This window comes from Canis lupus, chromosome 31 (genome assembly GCF_048164855.1).
Source record: "Canis lupus baileyi chromosome 31, mCanLup2.hap1, whole genome shotgun sequence".
Lineage (NCBI taxonomy): Eukaryota > Metazoa > Chordata > Mammalia > Carnivora > Canidae > Canis > Canis lupus.
Genome location: NC_132868.1, coordinates 12,860,399 through 12,883,911, shown reverse-complemented (window position 1 = coordinate 12,883,911; position 23,513 = coordinate 12,860,399). Strand labels below are relative to the sequence as shown.

At 61.7% G+C, this 23,513-nt stretch overlaps 1 protein-coding gene across 2 annotated transcripts; it reads right to left on the bottom strand.

The window, feature by feature from the left end:
• Positions 1-3,950: 3,950 nt before the first annotated feature.
• TERT (telomerase reverse transcriptase) lies at positions 3,951-23,227 on the bottom strand. 2 transcript variants are annotated; one of them, XM_072807399.1, is made up of 16 exons: positions 23,009-23,227; positions 21,583-22,903; positions 18,710-18,905; positions 17,649-17,829; positions 16,598-16,777; positions 16,017-16,175; positions 13,400-13,495; positions 12,731-12,816; positions 11,791-11,904; positions 11,430-11,501; positions 9,803-9,991; positions 8,709-8,835; positions 8,263-8,324; positions 6,110-6,234; positions 5,426-5,563; positions 3,951-4,941 (listed from the first exon to the last, which is right to left on the bottom strand). In XM_072807399.1, the coding sequence occupies exons 1-16, from the start codon at positions 23,225-23,227 to the stop codon at positions 4,838-4,840; spliced, it is 3,369 nt and encodes a 1,122-aa protein (XP_072663500.1). In that variant the 3' UTR covers positions 3,951-4,837. The 2 variants fall into 2 exon arrangements, 1 of the variants encoding a protein (XP_072663500.1); XR_012021725.1 differs by lacking the exons at positions 3,951-4,941; positions 5,426-5,563 and adding an exon at positions 7,537-7,630.
• Positions 23,228-23,513: the final 286 nt, after the last annotated feature.

Sequence of the window (23,513 nt, the reverse complement as noted above, 5' to 3'; positions counted from 1 at the left end):
GCCACTCCTAGCCCAGGACAGGTCTTCCCTACATGAGCACAAGGTCTGGCTGGAGCTGCAGCCCGTGTCAGGGCGCCGGCCACTCTCCTGACCTTATTTCTGAGCAACACAGCCCTTTGTTCTTCAGACATTCTCTCAGAGCCTCAAATGTGGGTCTAGAAGTTACAAAAAGGCTGATTATCATTCAGGCTCCGAAGGTCTCCAAAGGAGCATTGACCTCACTCCATACTATGCCCCGCTGCAGCCTCAGTGGGAGGTGCTTCCTCATCCAGCTCCAGCGCACTCACCCCTCCACCTGCGGGGTGGTCTGGAAGGACACATGAGCATCTCCCACACGTGGGCTCATCCTCAACTGAGATGGGAGCCAGGGAATAGCTCACTTGTCCTGAGAAAGCACATTCTGTCTCGGGGCACCTCACAGGGTCTGTGTGGCCGAGGTGGCCTGTGCAGCCCTCCCTCCCTCCTCATCCATCCATCCATCCTTATGTCCATTCATCCATGTATCCATCCATCTCCTCCCACTCCCCTCTATCCATCCATCATCTGTCCATCCAACCACCCGTCCATGTACGCAACCATCTCCTCTCCCCCCACTTCCCTCCCTTCCTCTCCTCCCAGCTCCCCTCCATCCTCTCTCCCTCATCTGACAACACTGTGACTCAGGCACGCTGAGTCACTGGCTGGGCCCTGATACACGGGTGTGCTTCTGACTTGTCCCACCCACCCCCTGAGACCGTGGATCAAACCTCAGGAAGACCCGGGACAGGGAACCATCCGGAGCAGGGCGAGCACTGTCCAGGGTGCTGAAGGACCCCAGTGACCAAGTATCCCGGTCCAGGTGAGCATGTTGGGCTGCCCTCGTCACAGGGAGCCCTGAGCCAAGTACACAGATGCGCCTGCACTGCTGTCCCCCTAAGAGGAGCGGAGTCAGCCGAGTGCCCTCCAAAGTGTGCCCTGGGCCCCATGGGTAGTGAGTCCTGTACTTTGCCCCCTGTGCTGTGACCCACAGCTTGTGGCCCCTTCCTCCATCAAAAAACCAGCCAAGACCAGGGAGTCTTTCTCCCCCATGCCTCTCTGCCACCCCTCTTCACCCTGTGATCACCCTGGGTATACCTGGATAACTCAGGATGCTCTCCCCATCTTGGGGTCAACTGATAAGCCACCTGCACCCATAATTCCCCTCTGCCATGTCAGGTAATACAGGTTCTGGGATTAGAATGTGGGTGTCTTTGGGGGGGGGTCCTTATTCCACTTCCCAAGAGCCTGGGTGGTTCTGAGCCCACCCGAGTTTGGGAAGCCCTTTACAGTGTCCAGGTGCCAAGCACCAGCCTGGGGATGTGGCAGGTGAGGACCTGGGGCTGGATGGTGGTGGCAAGGGAGTAACTGCTCAGCACTCTGGGAGGTCCTGGGGGCACCAGCTATGCCTCCTCTTGAACTTGAACTCCATCTTGAACACTCATCTTGAACTCTGCCGCCTACACAGTCCAGGATATACCAGTCAATGAGCCTTTGTAACATGCAGCTTGGATCTAGGGAAGACCAGGAAACTAGGTTTTATCTTTTGCTTTAAACATCTTATTTTCAAATTCACCCGGAGTTTGACAGTACACACACTGGTTTTAGAAAGAGATAAACCAGGAAGAGTTGTTAGTGAGTTGAGCCTAACCAATAGGTCTTCTCAAGGCTTTAACAGGTATAAGAACAGGTGATCCAGAGTGAAATGCCAACAGAATGCCTCTATCAGAGAATCAGGACTCTGGAGCTTGTGGAGAACCTCTAGGGTCTGGTCTGTGATAGAAATGCCAGAATCGGGAACCCTGGGTGGCGCAGCGGTTTAGCGCCTGCCTTTGGCCCAGGGCACCATCCTGGAGACCCAGGATCGAATCCCACATCGGGCTCCCGGTGCATGGAGCCTGCGTCTCCCTCTGCCTGTGTCTCTGCCTCTCTGTGTGTGTGTGTGTGACTATCATGAATAAATAAAAAAAAAAAAAAAAAAAAAGAAATGCCAGAATCAGGCCCCTGGGGCGTGTGAGCAGAGGCGGGACGGCGGTGGGTCAGCTCAGGTGCCTGGTGTGGGGTCCCGGCAGTGTCCCCATGCATTGTCTTCCCCACCAGGGCAGGTCAGCCCTCCCTCCATTTATGATGCTGTGGCCACTAGCATGGCCAGCTCAGCGTGCGGGTTGGGTGGGGCCCCAATCTGCACTGCTCATCTCTGGTGCATTTATGACCATGGACTTGGGTCTGCCATAAAGCGATCGTCAGCTCAGTCACTGGGACGCTCTGCACAGAAGCAGCAGTAAACAGGGCAATATCCATAAACCCCGACAGCAGATGCATTTATGCCTGGAAAATTTGGGCTACGTTAGCACCAACCCCATCCAAGGTACACTTGATGGCATCCCACTATGTGTCATGTGGCCCCATCAGGGACGTCCTGGAAGGAAGCCTTGGCAACTGCTTGGCTATGGGCCTTCCCGCTGTAACAGGGGACAGGGCTGAGAGGCGGCTCCCTGGCAGCCCCTTTCTTCACAGGCTACATACACCCTGTTTGGGCTGCTCCCTTCTGCTCTCTGGGCAATCCTTGCAGCTCTTTCCATCTGTTCAAGGACGTCAGTCCAGCACCCTACATAGCACCCCCTCCCTGGCACACTGCAGCCCTCCCTCCCCCCGGTGGTCTGGAAGGACACATGAGCATCTCCCACACGTGGGCTCATCCTCCACTGAGATGGGAGCCAGGGAATAGCTCACTTGTCCTGAGAAAGCACATTCTGTCTCGGGGCACCTCACAGGGGCTGTGTGGCCGAGGTGGCCTGTTAGGTGAGGCCCTGGTGGGGCTCCTGACCCTTCACTTTCAAACAGGTCCCTCCATGAGCTCAGGCCACTTCCCTGGTGGCTTCAGCCATGACCCCACAATGATATCGTCTACCCACCTCCAAACTCCTAACCCTGACTGTGAAGCCGCCACTGAAGCTGCCCATCTTCCCTGCGGTGGTTCTCAGCATGGGTGCTCCTGCCCCCCAGCATCATATTGGAACTCCCTACAAGGGCAAACCCAGGCCCCTCCCCAGATTTGCCAAACCAGAGATGTGGGGGAGCACCTGCGCGGCTCAAGCCCCCAGGGACAGCTCAGGCTGACAACCAGCACCTCATCCCCCAGCGCCCCTGAGAACCCCACCTCTCCCAGAAGTTCCATCTGAGCTACCCTGCTGCTGTGGGCTGACCCCCTCCTGCCACAACTTGTGGGGTCGCTCGTTGCCCCCACCCCAAGGTCCTGACACATGATCCTGAGCAGAGTACCACACCCCAACATGGCCCTTCCTGTGGCCCCTCCTACTGTCCCCTCACCTGGAAGGCTCCCAGGTACACAAGCAGGATCCTTCGCAGAGCTCGCCCCTGGGGACCTGCTCAAACAGCTCTGCCTAGAGTCCATCCCCACAACACCTGCTCCCAGGCTGAGGCGCTGCTGGCCAACACGTCTGCACTGCGTGAGCAGGGCCTCGGAGCTCAGCTAAACAGACATGACAGTACGTGAATGAATAAATGAATCCTACAACGGTCAGGATGTGGATGGCAGAGGGACAGGGCCATCCCCAGGAGTCAAAGCGGACAGATGGACATGCACTTCCATCTGCCCAGATCCAGAGTACAGGAGAAGGAGCCTAACAGCCCAGAGGGGAGGGCCAGGGCTAGACATGGGGCGGCGGGCTACCACCGACCTCCCACCCCCTATATCATTACTCCACGATCTGCTCCTCCAAGGAGCCGTCCAGGAGATCACGTGGAGAGGGGACATGCACTTAGCAGGGAACCATGTGTCCCGGGCCACAGGCTCTTCCAGGGTCCACAGCACAGTAGGAGTCAGCTGTAGGTGGGGTGGATGTCATACTGCACCTGCCCCAGGGGTGCCCTTTACTACCACCCCCCCAGCCTCCTCACCCCTGCCCCAGGAAGTCCTGTGGAATCCCCATCAGCCCCAGGACCCTATACATGATGTGTGGACACCAGCCTAGATCTCTGTAATTATGGGAAATGATATGGATGCCTCACACATGATGTATTTTAATATAAACATGGAAAAGTGGAAACCTCTAAGATCAAAGCCTCGGTGTATTGTTTCCATGGCTTTCCAGAAGTCACCGGGACAGTAAGTCCAGGGGCAGAGGGTGGTCCGGGAGGGGCGCCGCCAGGATGGCCTGGGACCCCCGTGTGCTGTGCAAGGACTGGGGTGGGGGGAAGAGCTGGAAGTGGGGGTGGAGACGGGGTGGGGTGAGCCAGACACCAAGGCTCCAGGAGGCTGGCGGGGGTATAAGGGGCAGGGTGAGGTCATCAGGATGGGCGGGGCTGGGTCTGGAACAGCTGACTGGGCCCTCAGCCTCTGGGGAAAGCTCTATGGGACACAGACTTTGGACGCAGCTCGGGGCTGACCGGGGGCAGGCACGGCTCCCAGGTAGGTGTGGACGGTCCAAGCCTGGGTGCTGTGCAGGTTGGCAGGAAGGAGCCCACACCCAACACCGAGCACCCCACGTGCCCCCATGCGCCCTCGGGGACACGTTGCAGTCCTTACAGCCTGGGGCAGTCCCGCAGAGGTGGGGTAGGGGGCGGGGGTGAACAAGGTCCACACAGGCTTCTCTCCTGCCCCCTCCTGGCGGTCCAAACCCCAATCACAGGAGGGTGCTGGGTTGCTCTCCCCCTGGAAGACGCGTGGGCCAAGCTCTCCTGGGGCAGCCTGGCCAGCAGCTCAACTCTCAGGGCCTCAGACCTTACAGTGAGCCGGCCCCTCCCTCCACGTGGAGGCACATGGGCCGGGGCACCTCTGGGCTGAGGGCAGCACGGGGCATCAGTCCAAAATGGTCTTGAAGTCTGCAGTCAGGCTGGGGTCAGCCGCTGCCTCCAGGGCAGCCAGTGTCCCCCTCGGGAGCTGCCGGCCCAGGTGTGCCTTGGCTGTAGGGGAACGAGTGATACATGAATGCCCCGGAAAGTGGCCTCTAGGATGGCCTCGGGACCCCGCAGAAGGCCAGGTGGGCATGGTCTGGGCCCCGGGTACGGGCCAGGCTCCAGGTGCCAGCTGGTATGGGTGGGAGAGAGGTCTGCGAAGATCTGCTGCTGAGGGTCCCTCTGGTGGTGTCGGGGCAGCCGGGGAAGGGGCTCGGGGATGCAGGTCAGGGCATAGAGGACACCTACCAGCAGGGCTGGAGGGAAGCGGGGCCTGGACTCTCCCCACAGGCAGGAGGTGAGGTGTGGAGTGACCAGGTGGGCGTGCCCACCCTTCAGGTGACAGCCTGTGACCCCAGGGTGCCTGCACCCCATCATCACCTGGGGCTCCTGGACCCCCCCACTGCCTGTCAGACACACCCCCATACAGGGACAGGGCCCTGTTATCACACAAGGGGCACCTCTGGGGCCGAGGGCTCCCCACCCTACTTACCTGCCTGGAGTGCCCCCAGGAGACACCTGTAGGTGCCACTGTGATGCGCCAGCTTGAGCAGGAAGGCGTGGAGGCAGAGCCACCGTGCGGCTTCAGAAGGAAACAGGCCAGAGGCGCCCTTGGCCCCCAGGGACAGCCCTGCAGGGACACGTGAACAGGCTAAGGCCCCACCCAGCCCTGGTCCCCTCCCGGAGAGACCTGGGGTCCCTGCCCGCCCTGACGCAGAAGAAGGTGCACAGGCCAGGGGCAAATGGGCAATTTTGTTTCCAGGGCAGTCCCCACCCCAGCACCAGGGAGCCCTGGTGGGGGCGCTTTCTCCACTTTTCTGAAGAACCATCCACAAAAGGGAAAGACCAAGGACCCATGGGACACACAGCATAGCCTGAACTGCAGGCCAACCAGATGCCCTGTGATGAGGCTGAGGGGGGCTGAGAGTGTCCTTGGGGGGCCGAGGGGGGGCAGAGATGGACGAGCAGCCACACAGGCCCCCCCAGGTTCCTGGGACCCGGCCTCCCCCACCCCTGCTGGTTTGGATTCACACACATGGCCAAGGTTGCAGGGGTTGGCAGGGCAGGGCCTGGTGGGGAGCTCCCAGGGCGCACGGCACCTCTGTGGACACGTGAGGTGAGCACCCATGTGACTCCACAAACCCACCAGCGGCGCCTACTTAGCACGCACGCACACCTGCGTTCCTGGCTTTGAGAAGGGAGTAGCAGCACGACGCGGTGTCCGTGATAACACGGAGGAAGAAGGAGGGGTTCTTCCTCACTGGCTGGTTGAATGGAAGCTGGAGCACACATGCATGGAACCTGCGGGAAGGACGCTTCGTGGGAGGAATGTCCCCCAGCTGGAACATGTCCCTGTGTGCACGTCCCTGTGTGCATGCGTGTGCGCGACTGCCCGGCAAGCCTCTCACCAGGTACCCCGTGCTCCTGGTCTCGCTGACCACCTGGCATCATGTGCACACGTGTCACTCTGACCTCGTGTGATAACCCAAGGGAAGTACTTTCCCGCCTGTGGGAGACTGGAGCCAGGGTTGGTAATGCACAGACGTCATGTCTGCGGTCCCGGGGTCAGTCTGTGGCTGTGGCCTGGGGGAGAAGCTTGCTCTATGGGTGGAGGACCCTCTCTGGAAAGGCCTCCACTCCTGGACTCACCTACAACACTGCCAGCCTGGAGCGTACCCAGGGCTACGAGACTTGCCGAGCCTGGCGGGTTCCGAGCAGACACAAGTGCATGAGCTAGTGTCCCACTTTGGGTGGGACACACGTGGCCTCGCTGGCCTCAGCCGCTGGTCACGGGCCAGCTTCACATACCACACTCCTGCCCCAGAGGGAATGGGGCCCTCAGAGCCTCCCACGTGCCTCGACATCCACATGGAAACTACTGACACACATGCCCGTGGGTGGAGAAGCCCGTAGCATGCAGCACCTGCCGTCATAGGGCTGCACATGCTTGAACTGAGGAGCTTACAGAGCTGCCTGAGGGCACCTCCCTGAACCCAGGACTCAAACATTTCCCGGTGGGCAGGTATCTGGAGCTGGGCCCCGTGAGGGATGGGTCCCCAGGTGGGGGCAGGTGTCCAGAGCTGGGCCCTGGAAGACAGGTCCCGGTGTGGGGACAGGGACGAAGCTGGCCTGGGCACCAGGGTGGGACCTACAGCTGGCTGGGGGACTGGCCTGCCCCTGGCCTTGGAAGCACCACCAGACTGTTTTCCTACCCCCTGGGGGCCAGAGAAGCAGGTGAGCGTCCACCACCTCCAATCTCACCGTGTGTGGCGTGTGGGCACGTTCGTGCTACACTCTGAGCATGTTTCCAGAGACGTCAGGCAGGCCGCCCATGAGAGCAGAGGTGCGTGGTTGGAGGCAACAGGTTTCAAGGACAGAGGCAGAGCCCTGAGCCCCGTGGGAGCCCCGGCTGAACGGGTGAGCTCTGCACCACCCGACACGACAGTGGACACGCAACAGGCAGACTCAGGGGCACAGGCCCTCTGGGGCCGGAGAGCTTCCTGGCCTGGCGCCACAGGGGAGCGTCTTATGCAGCCTGCCCCGTCCCCATGAGACAGGAAGCTCACTGCACAACAAATGCACAGCTCCAGGTTACAGACTCACCATAGCTCCACACGGAAGCCTGGCCCCTTGACCAGCCCCACGGCTCACACGTCCCTCTGTCCTGACTACAGCTGGAAGTTAGCTGCCCCCAGAGCTGCGAAGGGGCAGGTGGCCCTCAGAAACCAGCAAAGCCCGGCTTTTGTGTCCCTATGGCTAGGGCGGCCAATGTGATCAGTGGGGTTAACGGCCCAAAGGAAGAAATGTCTCCCCACCCCCCCACCCCGAGAGCTGTTAGGAAGGCTCCACCGCCAAAGGGCCCCACAGCTGTCCAGACACCCAGTACAGAGAATATTCCAGGAGCAGAATGGGCCTCCGACGTTCACATTAGTAGGGCAGGAATGGCCCCTGGGCTGTTTGGGGGCCACATCCCACCACCCCTTAAGGGGGCCGCGGACTATCACCTGACCCACCTGATCCCCCACTGCCTGGGACCTGAGCCCTGTGGTGTCTGCACCTGCCTCGTGCTCCAGGCCCCTGCGAGGTCCTGGGTCAGTACATAGGAGCGGGGACACCCCGGGCCAAGCTGGCCACCCATCACCTCCTGGTGATGGGACAGACACCTCCAATGAAGCAAGGTGTACGTGTGCACACACAAGGCTGCTGTGCCAGCCCCTGGAAACCTGGCAAATGACCCAGGACACCGGAGTGCAGGATGCTCTCCTGGGCTGAAGGACAGCCAGGGTCAGACGGCCCTGTGGCCTGTGGCCATGTGGCCCGTGAACCCACCTGTAAGCCTGCAGTAAGAAGATCTTGTAAACGTTCATATAGACCGTGTGGATGCCGTTCACCTGAGTCACAAAGAAAGACAAGTGATGCAAGGGCCTCTAGAATGTCCTCCATCTCTTGCTTTATCACCAGGTCACAGGGAGGCGGGGATAGCTCCAAGTGGGCCCTGACCCGCTGGAGGGAAGGACAGGCAGGGAGCAACCAGAATGTGAGCGCCAAGTGGCTCTGGACCCCCACTGTGGGGAGGGACCCTGGTGTCCAGGAAGATGGGTGCAGGCGAGGTTGAGGGCATTTGCCTCCACGTGTACATGCGTGTGTACTTGCACATGCATGCACACCCATACACATGGCACACACACATGTGCACTCACACCCACACACGTGGCACACGTGCCGTAAGGCACACAAGCCTCACAGGCATGGCTCAGCCTGTGGGCCGTGCTCACCTGCAGATCCAGAAACAACGCGCAGCACTTCAGCCGCAAGACGGCCAACAGCTTGCGCCGCATGTTCCTCCCCGGCTTGGCACCCTGGCTGAAGGTGAGGCTCGCGCGGATGGAGGTGTGGGCATAGCTGTCGTACAGAGTGGGGGCCCTGAGACACGGTACCCCCATGCAGCCCACCTGCCCAGGCTGCCAAATGCACAGATGGGTCCCCAGTGAGGGGGTGGGGGTGGGCAGGGGCAGCACAGTGGCTGCAAGGGTGGAAAAAGCCCTGTGGAGACAGGTCCAAGTGCAGACGGGGAGCGCCCAAGCCGGGAGGCCTGAGGGACCAAGGTCAGCCAGGGAAGCCCCGCCCCCACCACAGCGGTGCGATCTGTACTGTTCACTCCTCAGGGAGCAGATTCCAGCACCCACGTCCACCGTGAGCTGTGTCTCTGCCAAGCCAGGGCCGGGCTGGGAGGCCCCGTGACAGCCCTGAGCCACGTGACCATGTGTGGGGTCAGAGGTGGGCCCTGACCCCACAGGACTCATGTCCTTGCAGGGAGAGACGCCAGAGATGATGCTGGAACGCAGAGAGACGTGAGGACACAGACCCCGCGTCTATGTGCCAAGGAGCGGCCTGAAGAGGACCCCGACCCGGGGTTCACAGCCTCCACGGTGTGAGGACAGAGTCTGGTGCAGTGGCCCGGTCGGGGGCATTGTTCGCGGCAGCCTGAGCTCGCCAGGACGGGGTCCCCCATCCTGCACACAGCAGGCCCCACGTGCTCAAGCCCTGCTCCCCGGAGGGATGACAGGCACCCAGTGAGGCCACAGAGGGCGTCAGGAGTGTGCCCTTGTCCTGAGGAGACTTGTGTGCAGCCGTCCCCAAACCTCCCTGCAGAGCACACCGGTGATGCCGTCTCTTGCCCAGATTCCTTGTACCACAGACAGCCCAGGGGACCGCTCGCCTGGCCAGTGCTCTCGATCCCAAGGAGGATGTGTTCTGCCCCCGTCTGGATGGGGGGCTGGGCACCCTGAACCCTGACCTCTCGGGATCGCAGCCTTGTGGAGACAGGAGTGGGAGCGTGCTAAGTGGCATCCCTGGTGGGTGCGCTCACCTGGAGTAGTCACAGGACACCTCCAGGGTCCGGGTGTCCAGCAGCAGGCCGCACCAGGGGAACAGACAGTGCGCTGGCAGCTGGAGGGGGGCCGCGCTGCCCAGGGCGCCGTCCTCCACGGGGAAGTTCACCGCCGTCTTCTGCAAGTTGGCCCTGCAGCCGTACTCAGGAACACCTTTGACCAGGGTCCTACAGCACAGGGACCTGTCAGCTGCCAGGGGAGGGGACGCCGCCTGGGGCTCTGGGGGCGCTCATTCTATGCTACGTGGAGAACCCCAGAGAGGCCCCTGAGGATGGCTGGACAGAGCCCCGACCAGGCGCCGGGTGCTCCTTCCCAGAGGCTCCTGGAGACCAAGCGCCAGCACCCGAGAGCCCAGCCCCCACCGAGCTGACCCTACTCATGGGAACAGCAGGTGAGCCATCAGCTCGGGATCCGGCTGTGAGGAGAATGCAGGGTCTGGACGGCAGAGCCCAAGGGACGAGATCCTCTCCGTGACAGCAGCCTGTGTGTCCCATGTGCCACCGTGAGTCAGGGTGTCACCAGGGTGTCCTGCTGACACGGTTGACAGTTTTAAAGGAGGGGACTGTCCACAGTGGGGCAGAAGCCCCGCCAGGGAAGGGCCTGAAGCACAGGACCCACGTGTCCCAAGTTGGGGAGCATCTCCCCACGGATGTCAGATGTGCCAGGCCGCCCGTGCGGGCGGAATCCAGGCTGGATACGGGATGCAGGATGTCCCCACCCAGTGGTTCGCTTCCTGCCACACATACTCTGAGCCACCTGCCTGCGACCTGACCCCCAGGATTCTCATGGCAGCAGCGACGCTGTGCCCGTGGCAGCTACTGGCCATGCGTGGGTACGGAGCTCTCAGGACATGGCCCTGCCCGAGGATCAGAATCTGTCATTGGACTGCATTGTGATGAACTCACATTTGTAGGGAGGCCTGTACCGGGCTGCTGTGTGGACGGTGGCCCTAGGACACACCTGCTGAACACTAGCTCACTCTGAGCCCTGGGAACCCCGTGGGACCCTGTTGGCAGGCTCAGGGTCGGAGATACTGTCTAGATGGGTTTGTCCAGAACAAACACCCCTTGGTTTATAACCTTCTCTTTCCTTGGAAAAGCCACTGGAAAATAAGCCGCTGGCCACCTGGGGCCTGAGAGGGACAGCACTGAGGACCACGGCGCGAAGGAAAGGAGCCCTTGTGCCGACTGAATTCTGGCAAAATGCACCAAGCTCCCAAGTGGTCGCTCGGCCCTGAGCACCACCAGTGAGCACGTCGACAGACAGACAGACCCTCCCTCCCACATGGCCTACAGAGAGGCGCCCCTGGGGAGCTGTACCAGCACTCGGGCCGCACTTTGTTCCTGTGTGTGCAGCACAGCCTCCAGGGACGCAGCCCGCCCCCCCAGGGCACCGCCCATGCCCACCCACCTCCCACCCCAGGCTCAGGCTCCACTCCCACGGCCACAGCCCTGGCTCTCAGAACCCCCAGAACGCATGGCGCACCGCTCGCCAGAGGCAAGACACCTCGGGGAGCACAGATGCGAGGTGGGCACCGTGACTCGGCGAGTCAGGTCGGGGCTCATGGGCCGCAGGAGTGCCACAGAGACGCATAGGGACCCTTACCTGAGAAAGGCTTGCGCTTGCGTCAGGTGAGGGGTGACCAGCAGGAAGTCGTCCACCAGGCGCAGGAGGACCCTGCAGCAGAGAGGCGCCGAGGGCTGCAGCCAGAGGCCCGACGTTGGACAAACGCCAGCATCCCCGTTCATGTAGACAAAATCATGTAATCCTCTCCAAAGGATCTGGACAATGGCTGACGGGTCTCATGGATGCAGTGGTGGCCGGGGACACAGGGACAGAGGCGCGGCTGCCACTCAGAAGCCCTGGCTGACCCCCCACAACCTCCCACATGGCCTCACACAAAGACACACATGGCCCCGTCCACACCTCGAGGGCCAGGAAGACGGGCGCCATGAGGGATCCGTACCCGTCCTGCTCGATTCCAGGAAACAACCTGCGCTCCATGTCCCCGTAGCACAGACTGCACAGTAGAGTGGACAGGATAGAGCCCTGAGGGACCCCCTGACACTGGATGTAGGACCTGCGGGCAGGAGCAGGCCACGGCGGGCCTGGCGCTCGTGTCACAGACCCCCATGCTTGCAGACCCCCCCTCCCGCCAACACACAGATCTGGGGGTATGAATCCAGGTTGGGCACAGGCTCCCACAGAGTCCTGCTGGGGGTCTGTTCACACACGCAACCATCCGCACGAGGCACGACTCGTTTTTATCAAGGTCACAGTGGCGGCGAAGTGAGTGGCGCTTCTCAGGGAGGCCTGGGGGCCATGGGTTTGGCCTTTCCCATGGAAACAACTCTCTTGTGGGCTTTTTTTTTTTTTTTTGAAACAGTTCTCTTGTGACACGGGTACCACTGACGGACGTCCAGGCAAGCTATCCGTGTGAAGACCCCCCTCCCCACGCCGCTGTGCACTGTGGGGGAGCCTTTCGGAATGCAGGTATCAGCTTATATTGTGAATATTACCTCACTATTGTGAATGCTCTCACTCCTCCTAACTGTAGTAACAGCACCTCCTTGAACTATGAAACTTCTGATTTCCGGAGCCCAAGGAATGACCCCAGAGAGGCGCCGCATCCAAGCTGACCCCTAACGACCTCAGCCATGACCTGAACCACGGGGAGCACTGCTCTCATCAGCCACGCTGGGGTCCTCACGCATCTGCTCACCCAGAGTTGTCTGGTTTTGTTGGCACGAATAAAAAAAAATCATCTGCCGGCATTTAGACGCCAGAGGACCTCCCAAACCCTGGGAGCCGAGGGGCCAGCATGCCTATGTGGAATGCGATGCCCCCCAACGCGGGCAGGGGGGTCTCAGGATGATGACGGAAAGGTGCTGAGGACCCCAACTCACTTGCCCCCGATCCTTACGACGTGATTGTGTACCAGACGCAGGAAGAGGTGGAAAAGGCTGCTGCCGGCTTCGTTCAGAGAGGAGCTCTGGAAGAAGGCACAGACGTGTGGGCAGGCAGGGCGGCACGCACACGGGCAGGGGCGCTGCGCTGGAGGCCACACCAGGTGGTCTGTGGCTCCGGCTGGGCTTGAGCCTGTGGACACTGCCCAGATGGCACGTGCCAGTAAGCATGTGGCCTGTGGCCCCCAGCAGCCAGAGAAGACGGGTCTGCATGTCAGAGCCTCAGCGGGTGGCCGAGCTTGTCCCTGTAAGTGGTTCCACAGCCACGTGGGCTAAGCCATCACCGAGGGCCCCGCGCTCACGAGCAGCCCCTGCTTACATGCAAGAAAAACAGGTTTCCTGCTAGATGGTCAACCCCAGATGGGGTGACACAGCAAAGCCAACTTATCCTCCCACAGGACAGGGCACAGATTCTTCCGGCCTCATGATCCAACCCGAGGCAGAGGACATCTCTAGCGAACCACAGGAAGGCTGGGCAGCGGCAGAGGACGCGGCTTGGTGGGAAGGCAGAAATGAGGCCAAAGGCAGCACGGCGCAGTCCGCGGAGGCTGCACGGGGCCCCTCCACCCATGTCCACGTTCCTCCCGCGGTGAGCTGTGCTCCCCCCACCTGCTCGATGACCACGGCGTCCCTCAACGAGCTTGTCTCTTGCAGACGCTCCACAAACTGTCTCATGTAAGGCTGCAGGTCTGCAAAGGTGGACACCTGCTGGCAAAGACAAGGGGCTGAGGCAGGCAGACACCCAGCCAGGACCAGGAGGACAATGGTCGTGCCATAGGCCACAGGAGCTGTCCAGGTCACTCCCCAGCAGCTGGTGACAGGCCGAGGAGAGCCACTGGGGTCCCAGTCTTGGGAGAAGTCCCACCTTCCCAAGACCTCTCAGGCCTGTCCATTCACTGTGGGAGGGGGAGTGTGAGCAGAAGGCAGTAGGGGTCAGGGCCACCCCAGCAGCCAGGAGGAGGGACTGGTCTGAGGAGTAGGTGGAGAAATGTCCAAACCTGCAACTACTTCTCAGCTCTGAGCACTGGGCACCCCAGGGGAAAGAGGGGCTGTCACCTGGCGGGGGGGCTCTTGTGTAAGCATGGGGGTGTGCAATGGGGGTGAGGGGTAGGGGAGCCCTCAGGTGAGTAGAGGGAGGGCTGCAGTCGGGGTGGGGGGTAAAGGGACTCTCAGGTGAGTAAAGGGGGGCTGGGGGCTCCCAGGTGAGTGGAAGGGGCTAAGGTGGTATCAGGGGCCCTCAGGTGAGCACAGGGGGCCACAGGGGGGTGTCGGGGGCCCTCAGGTAAGTGCAGGGGGCTGCAGCAGGGTGTCAGGGGGCTCTCAGGTGAGCAGAGGGGGTGGGGAGCTCTCAGCAGGGTGTCAGGGGGCTCTCAGGGAGCAGAGGGGGGGCCGTCTCGTGAGCACTGGTGGCTGCAGGGGTTGTCGGGGGCCCTCAGGTGAGTGCAAGGGGCTGGGGTGGGGGGCAGGGGCCAGCCCTACATGGTCTAACACCAACCCTGTCAGACCCATGGGATCCATCAGTCCCACTGTCAGGGGAGCGATGAACCCCTACAGAAAAAAAGTTTTATGCAAAACCTATGCTTTTAATTTTGTAGAGGCTGGCATCTCATGAAAAACAAATGAGAGGAGGCAGGCCTGCGTGACCAAACCACAGATAAAACAACAGAAACAGCAGAGCAGCTGTGATAGGAACCTGCCTCTGGACGAGACGGCTCCTGAGTTGCCGGGATTTAAAAACAAACAAAAAAATTAGAAGTAAATAAAAAAAACAACAACAAAAAAAACAAATAACAAAACAAAAGAAACAGAAGGAAAAGCGAACCAGAGACCTGGAGCCTGTGAGAAAACCCACGTGGGATTTCCAAGATGGGAGAATGGGAATGCTGACCCAAGAATTCAGGAAATAGGCTTAACGGGTGGTCAGAGGCAGAAAACACGTGGACGGAGGCCAAGACCTGAAGAAGCTCGAATCTACACCCCAGAAGTCCAGTCCAGCAGCTGAGAGCTGAACATGGGGGCGAAAGCAGCGCCCATTCTGACAGAAATGCAGGACGTCACTTTGGGGACAAAAAGGCAAAGACAGTCTAGAATGTGTTCATGTGTTTGTGGTGCATCCGCCCGACCAAGGACCACACTGGGCGCTATGACACCCTGGGAATCAGGAGCACCCGGCACCCCGCTCATCACACGTGGGGAGATGACCCGACTGACATCTCACCGGAGGAGGCCTCCAAGTGGCCAACGTCTGAAGGGCTCTCAGCCTGCAGCTCCTCAGGAGGATGCCCCATGAGCCCTGGGCACCCTCGGGCCCTAGAGGACACTGCCCCCGGGATGCCAGGGTGGTCTGCCCCCCAACACTGACCACTCCCCACTCCCCATCCCGGGCAACGCTCCCAACAGAAGCGAGGGCTCTTGTGCATGGGGGCAGTCAGGGGAATGCCCGTGGTGGCCTGTTCGCCCCGCCCAAACAGGGACTCCCCCAGACGTGCACCCCACCAGCAGCACTGGTGCCACAGGACCCCGACCGCGACAAGGACAGGGAAAAGCCACATCTCAGGCCCACTGGGAACAGAAGAAAGCAGACAGGAAGGGGGCATGCTGCTTGAATTGGAGACAGGTGAGTCCAGGTAGTAGACGTTGCCCTGAGGGAGTGAGCGGGGGTCGCGGGGGCACGCGTGATTTCCCACATCAACCCAGGTGTTGGCGACCATCTGTGTCCACAGGCACACTGTCTCATTTTGAGGCAAACAAGATTCACAAACCACACTCGGGAGCCTTGCCCGAGGCGCTCACATGAGGTTGTCCTGGGAGCTCCTGGGTGGGCTCTGTCCCCTACGGCTGCTCTACTCTCTTCTCCCCTAGCCCTGGCCATGCAGCACACCCTGCCCCTCTGCATGGGCAAGGGCCAGGCGCGGGCTCCCAAGGGGCAGCGGGGGGGGCATCACCAGAATACGTGGCTGCTGCTGCCGGCACACCTCCCATGCACACACACCAGTGCACAGGGGACAGGAGGCAGCAGCCTGCAGGACGATGAGAATTGACCGTAACACTGACGACAGTGTGGGGTACCTTCCAGGACTGGGGGCAGAAGACGTGCAGCTCAGCACCCACGGAGACGGGCAAGGGCCTCCAGGGGCACACACACCAGTGCCACAGACGCACCCTGTCATGGACACCTCCACACCAGACACCCTCATCGTGGGATGCACGCCCCTCTGGGTCTTACGTGTCTTTTGAAGGCCTTGCGGACGTGTCCCCGGGCAGTCCTCTGGACCACGGCATAGTGGCGCACGCAGTATGTGCTTTCCTGAGGCCTGATCACATTGGCAATCACCTCTACCAGCCTGTCCTGAGGGAGGGCGTCATATGCCCCCGTCACGTCCACCTGTGTGGGAGCGATGTGCCTGTTCACAGGCTGCTCCTGTGCTCACCTGGCCCCAGGCTCCCAGGTACTGCTGGTTTTCACCTGCCACTACCAAACTCGCGTGAATCAGACACTGGAGGACCCGGGACACCCTGACCACCCAGTGACTGCCCTGTCTCCGCTGCACACACCTGTCCCATGGCCCCAGACTCAGCACCCCAGGGCAGGCCCGTATCCCCCTCTATACAGAGATGTGACATGGCTCCACCACGGGACACCCCTTCGGGCAAACCCAAGGGCTGCCAGCCAGCCGCTCCTCCTCGTCCACTGCCCCTGCCGGGACCCAGGCTGCAGGCTAGCTGGTGGAGGGGCTGCTCTCATAGGCCTGACATGCCCAGCTGGCTCGCCTGGGTGTGGGGCGGGGACCAGAACCGGGTACCCACCTTGACAAAGTACAGCTGGGGTGCCGGATTCTGGGCCCGTATGCGTAGCACAAAGGTGCGCCAGGCCCTGTGGATGTCGTCCATGCCCAGCATGGAGGCCCCTAGGAGGCTGGGGCGCCGGGCCCGCTCATAGTTCAGGACACTGAACAGTGTCTTCAGTTGTGAGGTGAGATGCTGGACCTGCAGAGCCAGCCCCGGCCAGGGCAGCTGGGTCAGAGGGCGCCCACCCCGAGGGGGCCTGGGTCAGACTTGCTACCTCCACCTGCGGGGTCCCCAGAACAACCCCTGCCTCTGTGCCTCCTGGTCTGCTCAACATCCCTCAGACTCCGGAAGGGTAGCTGGAGGATCCCCCCCACCCACCCCAGACCCAGGGTCTCCCCAAGCATCTGTCCACAGCTCTGCTTCCGTAAGTGGGAGCATCACAATGACAAAATCACCCCAAACACTCAATGGAGCCACTGGAAGAGTCAGATCTCTGGTGACAGATGCTGTGATGGGGGGGAGGAAACACACAGGACGCTAACCATAGGAACAAAGTCCTGCAGAAAGGGGTGCTGACCACAGGGGTGGGGGCCTACAGGGAGGGGACAGGGGTGCTGACCATGGGGGTGAGGTCCCACAGGAGCAGGGAGGGGATGCTGACCACAGGGGTGAGGTCCTGCAGGGAGGGGGCAGGGGGTGTGACCATGAGGGTGAGGGCCTGCAGGAGGGGTTGCTGACCATGGGGGTGAGGTCCCATGTGGGTCGTTGGAAGCCCGACAGGCTGGTGACAGGGGAATAACCTGGTCTTTCTGTCCTTGGCTCAGATGGGTCACCATCCCCTGCAGCAGTGGATAGCTCTATGCCATGAGAACCTGTGGGTTCATGGAAGCCCCAGCATCTCCTAGGACCGGCCTTCCTACCAGCTCCTCTGCACTCGGGCACCCGGCCCCGTCAACGGTACTCTGTGCCCCATGGGCCTGACGCGCTGCAGGCCCTCATCTGGCCCCGTCTACGTCCACACCTAGTCTGGGGGTTAAGTGCACTTTACTTAGAAAGGAAACAAGTCGACCTTCTTGTCTCTGTGGAATGTTCTGGCTCCCATGATGTAGTCCATATTCACAATCGGCCGCAGCCCACTAGGCTTGGGGAGGAAGCGGAGTCTGGAGGTCAGCAGAGCAGGTCTGGCTTCCCGGTGTCTCCTGACCTCTGCTTCTGACAGTTCTCGGAGGTGCACACTATTGAAGAGTTGTCTGAAACAGAGAACCTCATGGGATGCAGCTCGGCAGCCGTGCAGGAAGCCCAGGGTGGGTGGGCCTGGCAGTGGAGAGCGGTGCTCCTCAAATCGGCAGGGCCAGGCACCCAGAAACCTAAGACGCTGCGGCTGTGGCCAGGCACCTGTAGGCGTGCCCTTCCCCAGCAGGTGCCCAACCACCTGGTTCCCTCCAGCACAGGGCCTGGGAAGCACAGGCTGGGGCCAGACAGGAACTTCGGGCAAGGGCGGGGGGAGGTGGAGACCGCTGCAGCCCCCACAGGAGACAGAGCCACCTCTCCACGGACCCATGACCTGCAGCCTTTCCCCCAAAACCACCCACAGCCCGGGTCTGGGTGTCGCCTGGCTGCTGGGGCTGAGTATGCTCCCTGGGCTGGCATCCTCAGTAGGGAAGGGCAGTGCACAAGCCCAACCCACCCGGGACTCACATGCCCCCCAGGCAGGGCCACAGGTCCTACAGTCCCCACAAGGAATCTCAAGAGCCACTGTGGATCAGGTGCCACAAAATATTTAAATAAATATTTAATTTAAAATATTTAAATTATTAAACAGCCTGCACCATCTGTCACCTCAAACCCACGACAAAGGCCTCCAGACCCTCTCCCAGATGCAGGAAGACACAGCCCCCGCGCCGCATGGCTCAGGTGGTGGTTTCCATTCGGTATAAAGTTCTCCCACTTCCAAGAGCCCAAACCTCAGCCCAAACTCTGCTTCCCAGGTAAACAAAGGGGGGGTCTCTGGAATCCATGCCCAGCGTGGGACCCCCAGCAACGGGTGCCCAGGGAGCCTGGAGCCAGCAAGGCGAGCAGGACTCAGGGCTGTCACCTACACAGGAGAACACACGGCACCGACTAACACACCTGATTCCTATGCTCTGTAACTGGCTCCAGACGCTCTTCCGGTAGAAGAAGAGTCGGTTCTTTTGAAACGTGGTTTCCGTGACATAAAAAAATGACCTGAGCAGCTCAACCACATATGTGCCCATCAACCAGCACAGGAACCTGGCCAGGATCTCCTCTCTCCGACGGTGCTCAGCGGCCGGGACACAGCAAGCTCCTGAAAAGGGAAAGACACAGAATAGTCTCAGCCCAGCCCCTGGGGAGCGCGACCCCACCTGCACTGCCCATCGTGGCCACACCGGCCGCTCGGCACGGGCAGGTCGGGACTGAGGCGCTGTGTACTGGATCCTCAGCTACAGGGATGCATGTCACTAACGACACTTCTACTGATTACGTGAAATGAGAACGTCCTGCGTATGTTGGGCTTCGACAAAAGACGTTATTAGATTTGTTTCCCATTTTGTTTTTTACTTTGTAATGTGGCTTCCAGAAAGTTTAAGTTACACATGCAGTCACATTGTTTCTGCCGGATGGAGATGACAGGGCTGCGTCATCAGTTCTTATCTATGAGTAGGATGGAGACGCAGAGACAGGCTCTCCCTATGGTCACGTGCAGTCCTTAAGCAGCATCACTGGATCCCGTCCAGAATGCCTGGGGTTCTCCAGGCTGAACCCCACAGGCAAGAGAGGCAGCCACATGTCCCGCAGCTGGAACGTGCACCAAAGGCCCAGTCCTCCCTGTGTTCCTCTGTATTTTATTCTGTGCACTCAGAGGTGTCACCACGCTGCCACAGAGGCCATGGCGCCCATGGAACTGGTGGCTTCCCCATTAATAAGTGACATGGGAGAGACCATAAAAGAGTAGAAAGGGGACCCAAAGACCGGTCTGGGGTAGAGGACGGGAAGTTGAGACAAGAAAAGGGCAGGAGACAAAGACCCTGATTAGATGGCAGGGCTTACAGGTCTTAACACCTGGGCGGACAGGGAAGGAGGGTGGAGGGGGAGAGGCGCACAGTCCCCCGGAAACAGGGACACAGGGTCCGGCAAAGGCAGGCACACCCGGAGAGGATGCGTCTATCATCAGAGGAAAGAAATCAGATGCTCCAGGTTGGCAGCAACGATGGCCAGATTCTAACTGCGAGGCTCTGGGAAGCCCCACTGAGGCCCCTACGGAGACAGAGGACTCCACTCCGAGGACCAGGGGCCGTGGCGGGAGGGGCGCACGTGTCGATGGGACAGATGACCGGCGCGGCGCACAGCCTATGAGGAGCCATGTGTGCCCGGGGTAAGGGGATGAGGGCCGCCACCAAGAGCTCATTTCATGATGTCTCATGACTCCTGGCAGCAGATGTGGACAGCCCGGCAGTCTGGCCTCTGGGGATGGGGACTAGTTTGTGACGGGAGTCGGGGGGCTGAGAGGCAGGCAGGACAGTCGCTGCCGGCCCAACAGAGGAAGGGGTGTTCCAGCAGGGAGGGCAGAGAAGGCGACCCGAGGGCCACGCATACAGAGCTTTGGTGTTGAGGCATCACTTATTCAGCCCAGTACGTGTTGGGCAAGGCTATGGTCGTAGGAAGGAACAGCTGGCCAGGGCACAGCTTGAGTGTGCAATGACTCGGAGAGGTCCAGGGGCTGGGCCCTCGTCACCCTGGAATGCACCAGCTCTTTCCCATGGGCAGAGCCGGTGTGAAGCTGGGGACGGTCACAGAACTCAGCTCTTTCCGAAAAGTGAGCGGCAGCCTGAGAGCGCAAGGCCTGCGACAGTACATCCCCCACTGCCAGACACCGTCATGGCACACCCACGTTGTCGCACAGGGCAGGGGGCCGCAGGTGACGGGTTCACAGGCACGCCAGCTGAAAGTTCTAGAAAAATGCTGTGCAGCATGGCACTTACAGTTTGTCGTGTTTCCCGTACACTTAACTGTTTGCTAGGAGGGCAGAGCTCAGGCTGTGTTGTTTTCCCACAAAAAAACCCACAGAACCTTACAAGCCCCAGTTACTGGAAGGTCGCCCTGGCTGGCTGCCACCACCTGGGGAGCTGAAGTGTGTGCCCCCAGCCCCCATCAGAGGCTATCATGACCATGATCTGTGGGGATGGGCAGGGCACGCGGTAACCTCCGCCCCAGAAGGTCACTGTGGCTCTAACGGACACCTCTGCCTCCTCCTTTCATCTAGAAGCCTCAGGCATCTTGGGAGCTTAGGGGAGGTCAAATGGCAAGTTGGCAAGGTCTGTCCTGGTTGCTGCCCTGCAGGCAGGGGGTGCTGGGGGGGCAGGGTGGGCACCCGGTGAGCAGAGGAAACTCCACGTGAAACTCAGATGAACAAGGTGGGAGGGACGCCACAGCGCAGGTTCCTAGTAAACATCCCACAGAACGCCCATCGCGGAGCCCTCTGCTCTCCTCCGTTTCCCGGTGACACTTCTGTCCTTAAAGATGGGGGGGGGCTTGGTCAGGAGACCATCTCCCCTCCTTTGAATGTCCCGCCGCGGCATTCACATCTGTATGTTGGCTGACCAGATGTGCCTGGAAGCCCAGGAGGCTTATCTTCCACTCCACAAAAGTGGGTTCCTGTCCCAGCACCCACGTCTATGAGTGGGGCACCATTTCAAGGTGGTAAACCCTAAAGTCAAAAAAGGATGATGAACAAGGTGCAGGTGTGCTCGTGAGAGCTTCTGGACGCATCACCGGTTGCTGTGGGCGTGTCCATGCACATCACACGTGCTCACTGCTTGGGTCCAGGGCGTGCCTGCACCCACAAGCATCTCCAACGTTCACGTAAATGGGAGGGGGAAGGAGGTAGAGATGGATGGTTGGGAGGGAGGGGCCTACCACACTCGGGCTGTGAGCCTGGTCCTTCCTGTAGGCCAACCAGGCACCTGCTCACCTGCACTCCTCACCTGGGTTCCCGTGCAGCCAGGTGCAGTCCCGCACCTTCATCTTCCACGTCAGTTCCTGCAGGGAGAGCTTAGCGTGCTTTCCCAGGGAGATGAACTTCTTCACGTTCCTCAAGAAGCGGCGCTGGTTGTGCCTGGAGCCCCAGAGTCCAGTGGGCACCAGCCAGCACAGGCAGGCCCTCAGGAAGGCATACACCTGCCAGGGGCTGCTGTGCTGTCGGAGGAGCTGTACCAGGCGTGTGGAGTCCGTCTGCTCCTGGGGGGCTGCTACTGGCCTCTCCAGGGGACAGATGCCCACTCCCCTGTGTGCCTGGTTGCCAGACCCCTCCTTAGCGGCCATGGCCCGAAGCGGGCAGTGGGTCCTGAGGAGCGCACGGTAGGGGCACCGGGCGTGGTTCCCAAGCAGCTCCTGGAACAGGGGCCTCATTCGCCAGTAGCGGGCAGGCAGGCGGCGCATCCTGCGGGCGGCCCCTGGCTTCTGGGGCGCAGAGCCCAGAAAGATGGTCTCCACGAGTTTGCGGGCCCCGCTCAGGGTAGGCGGCAGGGCACTGAGCAGGAAGGAGGGGCGCAGCCGCTCCCTGCCACCCGAGCAGTAGAGGAAGCGTTTGGTCTCGGGGTGTGCTGGGTCATGGGGTACTCCCTGGGGCCCCGGAGATGGATGCCAGGCTGGGGTGATTGGACGAGTCCCGGGGGGCCCTCCCTCCCAGGAGGCCGCTGGGGAAGCGGCCGCGGCAGGTGTCACAGCCGGAGCTTCGCTGACAGGAGGCTGCTGGGCCCTGGGAAAGGACCTGTGGGCGCCCCGCTCTGGCTCCGAGGCCACGCTGCGCCTGGGCCGCTTGGCCAGAGGCACACCGCTCCCGGGGCTGCCCCGGCGCCGCCTCGCGCCCGAGTTCTGGGCCTGGCGTGTGGGTCTGAGGTCCGCCGAGGCCCCGGCCCCGGCCCCGAGCCCGGGGAGCCCGGGGAGCCCGGGGAGCCCGGGGGCCGGGAGCGGCAGAGAGGCGGGGGCGCAGAGGTCGTAGAGCGGCGGCCCGCACACCTGGTAGGCGCAGCTCGGAGCCACCAGCAGGTAGAGCGCGCAGCGCGCCAGCAGGTGGGTGAGCACATCGTCGCCCACGCGGCGCAGCAGCAGCCCCCAGGCGCCGCTGCCGCGCAGGGTCTCGGTTACCGTGTTGGGCAGGTAGCTGCGCACGCTGGTCGTGAAGGCCACGGGGGGCCCGCCGCGCGCTCCGTCCAGCAGGGCGAAGCCGAAAGCCAGCACGTTCCTGGCGCCGCGCTCGCACAGCCGCTGCACCACCCTGGCCACCAGCTCCTTGAGGCAGGACACCTGCGGGGGGGCGGCGGCGTCTTGAAGCGCGCGGCCGTCCCCCTCCCAGCCCCAGCCCCGGCCCCAGCCCGGGCCCCGGCCCCAGCAGGGTCCCCCGCGGCCCACCTGGCGGAAGCACGGGGCGGCGGGGGGCGGCCGCGCGCCCCAGGGCACGCACACCAGGCACTGCGCCACCAGCGCGCGGAAGGCCGCCGGGTCCCCGCGCCGCACGAGCAGCCGGCCCGGGGGCCCCAGGCGCCGCAGGAAGGTGGCCAGGGGCAGCACCTCCCGGTAGCGGCCCCGCAGCAGGGCGCGCACGGCGCGGCACCGGGGCGCTCGCGGCATGGCCGGGGAGGGGCGGGGTCCGCGGGAGGAAGGGGCGGGCCGGGGGAGGGGGTCCGCGCCGGGGCGGGGCTCCTGGGAGGAAGGGGCGGGGCGCCCGGGGGCGTGCGCGCCGAGGTGTGCGGAGCCCCAGGAGCGCGTGGGCCGCGGCCGCGTCCTCTGCTCTCCGGCCCGGCGGGCGCGGCGAGGGTCGCGGGCGGGGAGCGATGCCGTCGGCCGAGGCTCGGGGGTACCCAGGGCAGCCCCCGCCCGACATGGGGCACCTGCTGCGCTCTGCGCCCCTGGGCAG